Consider the following 13,621-nt stretch of genomic DNA (forward strand, 5'->3'; position numbering starts at 1 on the left):
TATATACTTACCACATATAGTTGCTTCCAGAGACTAGCCCACTCTTGTAGTGTGGCTGTGACCTCCGTCACAATAGAATCTTCTAGTGGAACAACAGTTTCATATTGCCTACAAAACAAAAACAAAATCCATATTAGTGCTTACAATATTCCATGCTCATTTTCTGGGACAGAAAAGTCAGAATATCCTACACATACTTCTTTTTCCAATAACTTAATTCCTATTAAAATTTTGTACAAAAGTCTATATATGTTTGTACCTCTTTTTGCCTAAAATCCTCACCAATGGGGGCAAAACATATAATAATTTTTAGTGAATTATTTATAAAAAAATTGTCTATATGTCTTTATGACAAGGATTCCATTTTTCACTTCATCCATTATCATAGTTTAATGGTAAGAACTTTGGATTTGGCATTATAGAATCTGCACTGGAGAGCTGCATTTTGCCACATGTGACAAGGTCAATCATCTTAAAGTCATGGTGAACTCTTGGTGAAACTAGGGTTTTCTTGGCCAGGGTGTTGGAGTCGTTTGCTATTTTATTCTCCAGTTCATTTTACAGATAAGAAACATAGGAAAATTGGGTAAAGTGATTTGCTCAGGGTCACAAAGTTGGTAAATTTCTGAGGCCAGAAGGCCAGATTTGAACTCAGTAAGAGGAATCTTCCTGATTCCAAGCCCAGTGCGCTCTCCACTGTGCCATCTAACCACTACCAGTGTTAAGTTTTAAATAGCACTTAATCCCTCTGTCTTCCCATCTGTAAAATTAAGAGGGTGGGACAGATCATTTCTAGTAGAGTGTTTCTTAAATCGTAAGAATTCTGATTGTTCTATTGTTCTATTCTTTTTTGTTTCCAAATATAACAAACTCCTGTGGAAAAGAACTGTTCCCTTGCATATGTTGTAGGCACATGGTATAAAATGTCAGATGCTGCCCAGAGGAAATCGTGCATTGCATTTTAAAAAATTTAATAAGCTCGATTTCTCTTTCCTGTTTTCTTGGTGTTGGTTTTTTTAGGGGAAACGTGAAATCTCCTTTTTTGACTTCAGCTGGAAATGTATATGTTATTTTAGTTTAGTATCACAGGTAAAAATAAAAGAACATGAATATGGTAAGAAAGGAAAGGAATTGGTCTGAAAGCTGAAAAAAGTTTTGTTTTTAGGAAATAATAAGTAAGGTTGAAATATAATCAAATTCACATCTTCCGTCATTTCTTTGTTGCCAATAATAATATTATCTACTTGTCAGTAATAAGAGAAAATGCATTTTGTTAGGAGCAGCTAAAACATCTGTTCCTATTTTAAAGCAAATGACAAAAAGGACAACTATGTTTAACACAAGTCTTACATTAATGTCGAATACTATGAATGTTTAAGAAGATAATTATATTCCCATAATTATACACTGATATTCTAGTGAACTAATCATATTAAAAAGCAGAACAAAGGCACATTGCAAATGATGTTGAAGTTATTCATACTGACCAAATCTACAGCTTAGCTAAAATCAAGTTTCTGTCAGTAGTTTATATATTAATAAGAAATGAGACACAATGCTTAATCAATGTTCTTTATTACACTAAATATCTAAATTTAATTAAGTTCTGCTCCAAAAAAAAAAAAAAAAAAACATTATCAAGTGCCAAATTTGTGCAAACCTCCATGTTAGGTACTTTGGGGGGGGAAGATCCAAAGAAGTCAGAACCTCTCCTCAGGAAGTTTACAGTTTATACAGTAAATAATAAACTAAATATATACACATAAATACACACAGCACATACGCATATATTTTTGCTCAAGAGTTTTTCCAATCCAATTAATAAAATCAATCAAAACATATATTATGTACTGACTATGCACAAGATACTATGGTAAGCATTGAGAATACAAAAACAAAAATGAAATAGCCCCTGCCCATAAAAATTTTGCATTCTAATGGGATAGAAAATGTGTACAATATAGGTATAGACAGAATATATATGTATATACACATATATGTATGTATTTATATGAATGTACACACACATATACTTTGTACACTTATACAAAATACTATACTGTATTTATTTCTGTGTATACAAGGTTACACACATATGTGTGAATATAAATGTGTGTTCGTGAGTATATATGTGTATTCATATATTTATATATGTATAAATATACATATAAATGTATATAGTGTGTATGTAGATAAACATACATACACACACACAAGCTAGTTTTGAGGAGTGTTCTAGCAGTTAAAGAGATCAGGAAAATATCTTCAGGGAAAGTAGAGATTCCCAAAGGGCAAAGTGAGAAGGCACAAGATGAAGCTTAGACAAAGCCATGAATTCTCCAGCTCCCATTTTTGAACCTTTGCACAAGACCTGACCTGTGCCTGCTCCCTTACCCCAAACCCTTAATTTTTCTTATTTCCTTCAGGACTTGGCTTAAATCTCATTTAATCACAGGAGATTTTTCCTCCTAATGTTACCTGCTTAGACCTTCCCCTTTCAGACTCTCATCTATCTATCTATCTATCTATCTACACACACACATATAATGTGTGTTGTGTATTTATGTGTATATATTTAGTTTATTATTTACATGCTATTGTTCTATTAGAATTTAAGATCCTTGAGGGCTGGGACTGTACTGAGCTCACAGAGTTCTCATTGATATTCTCTTGTCTCTAGGATTTCATTATGATGTCCTTCTCATAATTCTCTACCTACTTTTCCAACTACTTTTCAGTTTCCTTTCTTGGGACTTTCATTTGCATTATGTTACAATGGAACATTTTTTTATAACAAAAGTAAAATAATATTATTTTCAAGAAGACAAGAATATGATGAACCATAGAATGAAATAAATTCTAAATATATCCTTTTATATTTATTAAATCTCACAAATGGTTGTCCTAGAAGCATCTTAAGCTATATACAATGGATTAAATATATTAGTCAGCACAATATTGAACTTTGGGAGAGTAAAAGTTATGCTTTCTCCACAGGTCTCATATAGTACAAAACAGAACAAAGAAACAAGAAATATAAGTAGGATCTGGTTTTATGGCTAAAGAAATTTCCATGTAGGAAATTTGAAGGGACAGGATCATAAGGTATACATTTGATTAATGTAAAACATATTTCTATGTAAGCCAGGTTGTAAAAAAAACCAAGAAAAATAAAGAAATAGAAAAAATATGCTGTAATTCAGTCAGAGTTCACTAATTCTCTTCTCACTAAGTCTCTCTGACTGTAATTCAGTCAGAGTTTACTAATTCACTACCTCTTTGAGGTAGATAATATTTTTCATCATGAGTCCTTTGAAATTGTTGTATATCACTGTATTGATCAAAGTAACCAAGTCTTTCACAGTTGATTATCATTACAATATTGTGTGCAATGCTCTCCTACTTCTACTTACTTCGCTTAGCATCAGCTTTTATAAGTCTTCCCAGGTTTATGTGAAACAATATCTTTCATCATTTCTTCACAGCACAATAGTATTCCATCACAATCATAAGCCACAATTTATTCATCCATTTTCCATTTGATATCATCACCTCTGTTTTCCAGTTCTATGCTACTACAAAAAGAACTAATATAAACTATTTTTGTACATATGAATCCTTTTTTTTTCTTTTGAATTCTTTAGGGGTATAAAACTAGTAGCAATATTTGTGGATCAAATTTTATAGCCCTTTGTACATAGTTCCAAATTGTTTTCCAAAATGGTTAGACCAGGTCATAGCTCTACCAACAATACATTAATATATTATCTATTTTTTCCACATCACATCTGGCATTTGTCATTTTCCTTTTCGGTCTTGTTAGCCAATTAGATGTGTATGAAGTGACATCTAGATACATTTCTTTAGTTATTAATAATGTAGAGTATTTTTATATGACCAATGACTGCTTTGATTTCTTCTGAAAACTGTCTGTTTATATTCTTTGACCATTTATCAACTAGGGAATGGCTCTTATTTTTATGAAATTGGTTTAGTTCCCCACATATTTGAAAAATGAGACCTTTATCAGAGAAACTCGTAGTAAAATTTCTCCACTCCCTTTCTAGTTTTCTTATTTTTTTTCAAATTTTAACTGCATCGACTTTGTTTATGCAAAACATTTTTAAATTTAATAAAATCAAAATGATCCACTTTCCTTCCTATGATCCTATTTCTTGGATAGTTATAAACTTTTTCCCTATCCATACATCTGACAGGTAAACTATTCCATGTTCTCCAGCTAAATCATGTACCCATTTTGAATTTATCTTGGTATTATTAGGTATGAGATGCTGGTCTTTGTCTAGTTTCTGACAGACTGTTTTCCCAGAAGTTTCTGTCAAATAATGAGTTCTTACCCCAGTCCTTGGAGCTTTGGGTTTTCAAGCACTTCTTGTTGTTTGTCGTTCATTCTCGAAGATGACCATGACATCAGAGAGGTGATGTTATGACATGCAAGTGAATTACATTTAAATGAGAGAGGGCTGGACAGTTTCCAACCTCACTTTCCCCTCTGGAGCCATCTGAGTTGTTCTGGACAACTGGAGATTGGCCTGGATGCAGTGGGATACCATGGCCTTTTTAAGCTAAGGCTTTTAAGAAGTTTCAATTTGACTGAGGCAAAGTCCATTCAGTGATTAAGTCTAAGAAAGAAATGAGGCAAAATGGACTCTTTTACCTATCAAAAAAGGCCACAGTCTCTCCTTTGGTACATATTACTTCATTGTTTATAATAACTTTTAGTAAAATATAGCCTACTTTATTATTTCTTTTAATTATGTCTATTTTTTGCTTTTTCCTTTGTCTGAGATCATGTTTGCTACCCTTTATATACTTATTTACTTCTGCTTAAGATTAATAGATTCTGTTCTACTTTCATTTTATAACTCTCTGTATGTCTGGTTTATTCCTTTAATTTTGTCTCTTTAAATAACATATGTCTGCACCCCATTCTAATGTCTGCAGGCTTCTTCTTCTGTCTTCCTAAGTTGTCTTACCGTAATAATGATTCATTATGACTTTCTGATGATTACACCATATAAAATTTGATGTAATATACTTTAAAATTTTGTTTGGAGGGAAATGTTGAAAGAGTTTGGAAAAATGCTTACTTTACTCTGCCATATTTACTCTGTCCCTTGTATTTTATTTCTATACATTTTGGTGGTTGCTAGCAAAAGGAGATAGAGAATGGATTTTTCTGTCATAAATAATAAGTTTTGATGACTCCAGAAATTTTAATTAATAACATGAATTTAAATGAAACACATGTTTAAAAAGAGTAAAGTTTTGTTTAATTCTTTATTGGTAATTGCAAGGGATATTCTCATTAAAATGACCATTAAGGCAATTTAAAATAAGTTAAGTTTAAAAGCCATAATCTGATAACTGAAAGTGTTAGTTAGAATGCTATCTTCTTTCATAATAATTCTACTATTTTATTTTTATTTTTAAAAAGTTTTATTTTTGGAGATGGAAACAAGATAGGTCTTTGTCTGAGTTCTTCCCGGATTTCCTCAGATCAATACCAAATCAAACCTCAATGGGTTTTGGAGAAATAATACCCATAAATGTTTGGAGTATAAGAAATTTCCAACAGAAGATATTTTGAAAGAACTTCTGGAAAGGTCTTTCTCAATGATAGGAGAAGGGGGTGTTAAAGCCCAGCAGCATAATGCAAGGAAACCCAACTCAAAGAGGCTTTTACATTGGGGGAATCTAGTGGGAGGCTCACAGCCAAAATATAGCAGCATTTGATACTCTGTGCTGGTTCAAAAGCCAGTGAATCAGCAGACTAGCTTTGAGACCTCCAACACAGCTACACTAGGCAAATAATAAGCATAACAAGTGGGATTTGGCCATGGCCACCCAGCATAGGAAGGAAGCTGGAAGAAATGGTCCTGGGGTAGCGTGAAGTCACTGTTGCCTTTCGAAGAAGTTTGGGACAATGCCCTCTTTGCCCTAAGAGCAGACTTCATTCTTTAAAAATGGGTAAAAAACAAAAAAGATTTCTGATCATAGATAGTTTTTATGGAGACAGGGAAAAACAAACCTCAAACCCTGAGGATACTAAAGGTAAAATATCTCCAGATGAAGGCTTAAAGACTGATATAATTTGGTCTCCATCTCACAAGGCTCTCTTAGAAGAATTCAAAAAGGATCTTAAAAGAGTGTTAGAAGAAAAATGGGGAAAGGAAATGAGATCTCTGGGAAAAGAAACACAGAAATTGTCTTTAGAAAATCATTCCTTAAAAATAGTTTAGATGAAATGGAAAAAGTAAACAACTCCTTGAAAAAAAATAGAAGAAAATGTAAAATACCTCATCAGATAAACAAACAACTGACCTGGAAAACAAATCCAGGAGAGACAATCTAAAACTTATCAGACTACCTGAAAACAAAGATGAAAAAAAGAGCTAGGACAACATCTTTCAAGAAATCATCAAGGAAAACTGCCCTGATGTCCTAGAACCAGAGGGTAAAACAGCCATTGAAAGAATACACAGATCACATCCTCATAGAGACACCAAAAGGAAAACTCCAAGGAATATTATAGCTAAATTCCATTTGAATCATTTGATAGTGTTAAGACTTTGGCTTTACATAGCATCATTCTTTACATTATTGTAATATTTGTGAATATTGTTTTATTTCATTTAGTTTCAGTCACATATGTTTTCCTAAGTTTATCTCTATTTAGCACATTCGTTATTTCTTGAGGTACAATAATTTTTCATGATTTCCAGATCAAGGAAAAAATACTGCAAGCAGCCATAAAGAAACAATTCAGATATAAAGGAGTCACAATCAGGATTATCCAGGATCTAGCATCTTCTACTTTAAAGGATTGAAGGGCCTGAAATATGATATTCTGGAGGGCAAAGAAACTTGTACTGACGCCAAAAATCAATTCTTCAGCAAAATTAAGCTTTATCTTAATGGATAATGGGGAAAATGGACATTCAATGAAATAAATTTTCATTTATTTTTGATGAAAACAAAATTTGATGAGATGAACAAAAAATTTGATTTTTAAATACAGAACTCAAGAAAAGCATGAAAAAGTAAAAAGAGAAAAAATTATGTTTTTTAAAGGTTAAAATGTTTTCATCCCTATATGGGAAAAAGATATGTTTAACTTGTGAAAACTGTATCTATTAGGGTAGAGAGTGTAGGTACAATTTGACTTTATTGTGATGTTATAAAAAAAAAAAGAAACTAGGAGTGGAAAGGGATTGTACTGGATGTAGAGGGATGAGGAGGTAAAATGGTGTAAATTTCATTTCATGAAGAGGTCAAAAAAGACCTATTACAATTGAGGGAAAGAAGGGAGGGAGATGAGCATTCTATGAACCTTAATCTCATCGAATTTGGCTCAAAGAGAGAATATCAGACATACTTAGTTTAATGTAGAAACTTTTCTCATTCTATAGGGAAGTAGAAGGAGAAAGGGGAAATAAAAGGGGAATGTAATAGAAGGAGAAGGGGAAAGAAGTAAGAAAGGAGCTTAAAAGAGGAGGGTAAATTGAGGGAGGTGGTGATCAGAGGCAAAACACTAATGAGAAGGGCAAGGGGGAAATGAAAGAGAAAATTTTAACTTGGAGAAAATAAGATGGAGGGTAATAGAGTGTTAGTAATGGACAGCAAAACTATATTAGTGGGGGATCTCAACCTTGCTCTCTCAGAACTAGACAAATCAAAGCATAAAACAAACAAAAAAGAAGTTAAAGAGGCATATAGAATTTTAGAAAAGTCAGCTGTGGTAGACTTTTGGAGATATATGAATGGGGTCAGAGAGAATACACTTTTTTCTTGGCAGTACATGGAACCTACACAAAAATTGACCATGTATTAGAGCATAAAAGCCTGAAAATCAAATGGAGAAAGGCAAAATAGTAAATGCATCTTTTTCAGATCATGATGAAATAAAAATTACATGTAATAAAGGGCCAGGAAAAAATAGACCAAAGATTAATTGGAAATTAAATAATCTAATCCTAAAGAATAAGTGGGTGAAACAACAAATCATAGAAATAATTGATAATTTCAGACAAAAGAATGACAATAAATCAAAAACACAATAAAATTTGTGGGATGTAGCCAAGGCAATTCTTAGGGGAAATTTTACATCTCTAGATGCTTACTTGAATAAAACAGAGAAAGAGAAGATCAATAAATTGGGCATGCAACTAAAAAAGCTAGAAAAAGAACAAATTTTAAAACCCCAATTAAATGCCAAATTTGAAATTCTGAAAATAAAAGGGGAGATTAAGAAAGCTGAAAGTAAGAAAACAATTGAATTAATAAGGTTATTATTTATAACTTTTTTCTAAGAGTTGGTTTTATGCAAAAACCAACAAAATAGGTAAACCTTTAGTTAATTTCATTAGAGAAAGGAAACAAGAAAATCAAACTGCTAGTATCAAAAATGAAAAGGGTGAAGTTTCCACTATTGAATAGGAAATTAGAGCAATAATTAGGAGCGATTTTGCCCAACTATATGCCAACATAGCTGATAATCTTAGTGAACTAGATGAATACTTACAAAAATATAGATTGCCCAGATTAACAGAAGAGGAAATATATTATTTAAATAGTCCCATCTTAGAAAAAGAAATGGAACAAGCTATTAATAAACTCCCTAAGGAAAAATCTCCAGGGTGAGATGGATTCACAAGTGAATTCTACCAAACATTTAAAAAACATATGCTATGCAAACTATTTGGAAAAATAGGGACAGAAGAAATCCTACCAAATTCTTTTTATGACACAGATATGGTGCTGATATCTAAACCAGATAGGGTTAAAAGAGAGAAAAAAATTATAGACCAATTTCTCTAACGAATATTGATGCAAAAATCTTAAATAAAATATTAGAAATTACAGCAAGTTATTACCAGGACAATATACCATGATCAAGTAAGATTTATATGAGGAATGCAGGGCTGGTTCAATATTAAGAAAAAATTAGCATAATTAACCATAGCAATAACCAAACTATCAGAAATCATATGATATCTCAATAGATGCAGAAAAAGCATTTGATAAAATCCAATACCCATTCCTATTTAAAGAAAACACTAGAGAGCAAGAAATAAAGGGAATTATCCTTAAAATGGTCAGTAACATCTATTTAAAACCATCAACAAGCATCATCTGTAATGGGGATAAACTGGAAACATTCCTAATAAAGATCAAGGGTGAAATAAGGTTGCCCACTATCACCATTGCTAATCAATATTGTATTAGAAATGTTAGCTTTAGCAATAAGAGAAGAAAAAGAAGTTCAAGGAATTAGAGTAGGTAATGAGAAAACCAAATTATTATTCTTTGCAGATGATATGAATAAATGGACTTTTCCTTAAAATGATTAGTAGCATCTATTTAAAATCATCAGTAAGAATATTGTATTAGAAATGTTAGCTTTGGCAATAAAAGAAGAAAAAGAAATTAAATGAATGAGTACACAATGAAGAAATCAAATTAACACTTTTTGCAGATGATATTGATCAATGCAATACATTAGTTTTGAAGATACAATTACCAATCACTGTAGTAATCTAGTGTTTGATAAACCCAAAGACCCCACCTTCTAGGATAAGAACTCACTATGTGACAAAAATTGCTGGTGAAATTGGAAAATAGTATTGCAAAAATTAGACACTGACCCACATGTAACATCTTATACCAAGTTAAAGTCTAAATGGGTTCATGATTCACAGTGATACTATAAGCAAATTAGAAGAACAAAGGATAATCTACCTCTCAGATCTGTAGAAAAGGAAGGAATTTATGGCCAAAGAAAAATTAGAATATAGTATGAAATGTAAAATGGATGATTTTCATTGTTAATAAATTAAAAAGTTTTTGTACAAACAAAATCAATGCAGACAAGATTAGAGGAGAAGCAGAAAATTGGGAAAAAACTTTATCTTCAATGGTTCTTTCTGATAAAGGCCTCATTTCTAAAATATATAGAGAATTGATTCAAATTTATAAGAATATAAGCCATTCTCCAATTGATAAATGGTCAAAGGATATGAACAGATAATTTTCAGATAAAGAAATTAAAACCATTTCTAGTCATATGAAAAAATGCTAAATCACTATTGGTTAGAGAAACATAAATTAAGACAACTTGGAGGCATCACCACATACCTCTCATATTGTCTAAGATGGCAGAAAAAGATAATAAAAATGTTGGACAGGGACATAGGCAAATTGGGACATTAATACATTGTTGGTGAAGTTCTGAACTGATCCAACCATTCTGGCGAGCAATTTGGAACTATGCCTAAAAGGCTAAAACTGTGCATACCCTTTGATCTGGCAATGTCTCTAATGGGCCTGTATCTCAAGAGATCACAAAAAAGGGGAAAAGATCTACATGTGCAAAAATGTTGTAGCAGTTCTTTGAAATTACTATGTTAGAGTTGAAATAGTATATCCAACTGTGGCTGACCAGACTAATATATGCTTATAATGCTCTGCCACAGGATGGACCCAAATAGTCTCTATGAATATTTGGGATGGAGTCTGTAACTTTGTGTTTCTTGTATTTCTTCTGTACTAATTCAATTCTGCTTTGCTCATAGAGCACAGCCTCTTCTCTGATGAGGGCATGCCAGACGAGACAGTGCTGTGTTAGTGTCTCCCATGTCATATAATCAATTATAAAGTTCTTAAGTGAGGCCAGGAGAGTGTCCTTGTATTGCTTTTTCTGACCATCTTATGAGCACTTGCCCTGTGTCTGTTCTCCATAAAATAATCTCTTTGGCAAACATACATACATTTGGCTTTTGAATAATGTGGCCAGCCCAACAAAGTTGTGCTCTCTGCAGTAGAGTTGGAATGCTTGAAGGTTTAGTTCAAAAAAGGACCTCAGTGTATGGTTTCTATGCTGCCTGGTGATCTTCAGAACCTGCCTAAAACAGTTCAAATTCCATTTCCTGGCATAGTACGGGTATATTGTCCAGATTTCACAGGCATACAACAATGAGGTCACCACAATGGCTCTGTAGATGTTCAGTTTGGTAGTCAATTTAATACCTCTCCTCTCCTACACTTTCCTTTAGAGCCTCCCAAACACTGAATTAGTTCTGACAATGTATGTGTCAATCTCATTATCAAATGGACATCCCTGGAAAGTGAACCTTCCACAGCATTCAAAACTTCACTATTTACTATAACTGATGGTTCCACATATAGGACGATGTGGTGCTGGCTGATGGAGGACCTGTGCTTTCTTGGTGTTAATTGTTAGATAAAAATTAGCACAAGCAGAAAAGAATTAATCCATCTCTTGTTGCGCCTCAGCTTTGGAAGATGCATTGAGTGTACAATCATCTGAGAACAAAAAAAAATCATGCATCAACACTCCCTCCATTTTCCTTGTGGCTTGTAGCTTTTTTAAATTGAAGAATTTACCATCAGTGTAGTAGGTGACTCTGATTCCATGTCTGTCCTCATTGAAAGCATTTGTTAACATGATTGAAAGCATCATAATAAAAAGCATGGCAGCAAGCACACAGCCTTGTTTCACTCCACTGGAGACTGGGAAAGCTTGAGAGCATTGTCCATTTTCTAGAATTCGGGTAAGCATGCCATAGTGAAATTGACATTCTATACTGATAAAACTTCTCGGGGCAAACAAATTTTGCCACAATTTTCCAATAAACCTCACAACTGACAGCATCGAAGGCTTTGGTCGGATCTGCAAATTTTATATACAGACCTGTGTTCTTCTCATCCCATTTTCCCTGGAGATGTTAGGCAATAAAATATCATATCAACTGCTTCTTGGCCCCTTTTGAAGACATATTGGCTCTCAGGTAAATGACCTTTTTCTAGATGTAGGGTCAGCTTATTAAGGAGTAGTCTGGCAAGAATCTTGTCAGCAATGATTAAAAAGAGAGACCTCTGCTGTGAGACTGTCACAGGACAATCCATTCTCTTTACCTTAATAAAGATAGACAATGGAGGCATCCTTGAACTTCTGGTGTATAACATCTTCTTGCCATATACTATGGAAAATTTCAGTCAGCTTTTGTATGAACAAAGGACCCTCCCCTACCTTGTAAATCTCAAGTGGAATAGAATTAACAACCAGTGCTTTACTACAAGAAAGTAGCCTGATGGCATTCAAAACCTCTTCTTCAGTTGGAACTTCAGCTAGGGAGTGATTGATTTCAACTTGAGATAAACAGTCAATAGCTTCAGCACTGATTGATGATGGTGTATTGAGAACACTATGGAACTATTCAGCTGTTCTTTCTAGGATCATGTCCTTATCACTAATAAGCGTGGCACCATCAGCACTGAGTAGAGATGCACCATAGGTCGTTGGCCTATAAACAGCTTTTAGAGCATCACAAAAATGTTTTGGATTGTTACTATCAGCACAAAACTGAATTTCATCTGCCTTCTTACTGAGCCAAGAGTCAGGCATTTCTTTAAGTTTCTATTGTACTTTGCCTATGATGGAATTGAATGCTACCTTCTTAGAGATGAATGAACTATCATGCTGGTATACTCTCTGGAGTTTTCATTTTTCATTTAGCACCTTCTGAATTTCCCCATCATTTTCATTAAACCACTTTTGATGTTTGCAAGTGTTCTGACCCTCATGAGCAAATGCAATGCTGTATACCAAATCTCTGAAAGCTGCCCGCTTCTTTTCTCTTCCATTGTTGCCAATTATATTAGCTCAACTTGCCCTCCAAGTTGACAACAATATGTTCCCTCTCAGAGAAGCATTCTAATCACTTGACATTAATTCTTCTAACAATCATTTTACCTGGGGCCACTGTTTTTGTTGAAGATGAATATTCAGCTTGCAAAGGATAAATCTATGATCAGTGCAGCACTCTTTGTCATATATTGCCTTTGTTATTCTCACATTCTGTCTGTCTCTTCCACTCATTGTCCATTAAATGTCAATGTTTGTTGTGAGGGTGCACCCATGAAATTTATTGCATTTAGGTAAATTTAGGAATAGTGTTTGTGATGAGAAGATCATGAGATGCCCAAGTCTTCAATGGTACATAACACTGTCACTGCTTTTTCCAACTCCATTCCTCTTTCCATGTCTGATAGTCTGAACCTACTCTAGTATTAAAGTCACTCAGAATTATAAGCTTCTCCTTTTTGACATATTCCTGATAAGGTATTCCACATCTTCACGAATTTTTTCTTTGTTTTCATCAAAGTTTGTTATGGTGGAAGCATAGGCACTGATGATGGTGGTTTGGTGTTTTCCTACAAGTGGCAATCGCATTGTCACAAACCTGTCATTCACTCCTTTTGGAAGCCATATGATCTTGTTCATAAGATTACTTTTGAATGCAAACCATACACCAGCTTCACAGCTTTCCCTTTTACTGCAGCCACTCCAGAAAAATGCGTATCCAGCTCCATCTTCAATAAAGCTGGTCTTTATTTGCCAGCATTGTTTCCCTCAGAGTTGCTATTTGGATGTGATACCTGTTGAGATCTCTTGCAACTAAAGCTGTTCTTCTTTCAAATCTATTGGATTTTGTGTTGTGAATAAGTGTGCAGACATTCCATGTACCTATGGGGAGCAGAAATGACTTTTTGGAAGTTTCGGTATATTTTCTAGTAC

At 33.6% G+C, this 13,621-nt stretch overlaps 1 protein-coding gene across 1 annotated transcript in view; it reads right to left on the reverse strand.

Moving 5' to 3' along the window:
• The window catches only part of DOCK3 (dedicator of cytokinesis 3), a 500,037-nt gene that overhangs the window by 283,525 nt on the left and 202,891 nt on the right, over positions 1–13,621 (reverse strand). The window contains exon 5 of the mRNA XM_031958628.1: positions 12–108. Within this exon, the coding sequence (XP_031814488.1) occupies positions 12–108 (97 nt within the window). The remainder of the gene's footprint in view (positions 1–11; positions 109–13,621) is intronic.

Source organism: Sarcophilus harrisii, chromosome 1 (assembly GCF_902635505.1).
Source record: "Sarcophilus harrisii chromosome 1, mSarHar1.11, whole genome shotgun sequence".
In the NCBI taxonomy this organism is placed as follows: Eukaryota; Metazoa; Chordata; class Mammalia; order Dasyuromorphia; family Dasyuridae; genus Sarcophilus; species Sarcophilus harrisii.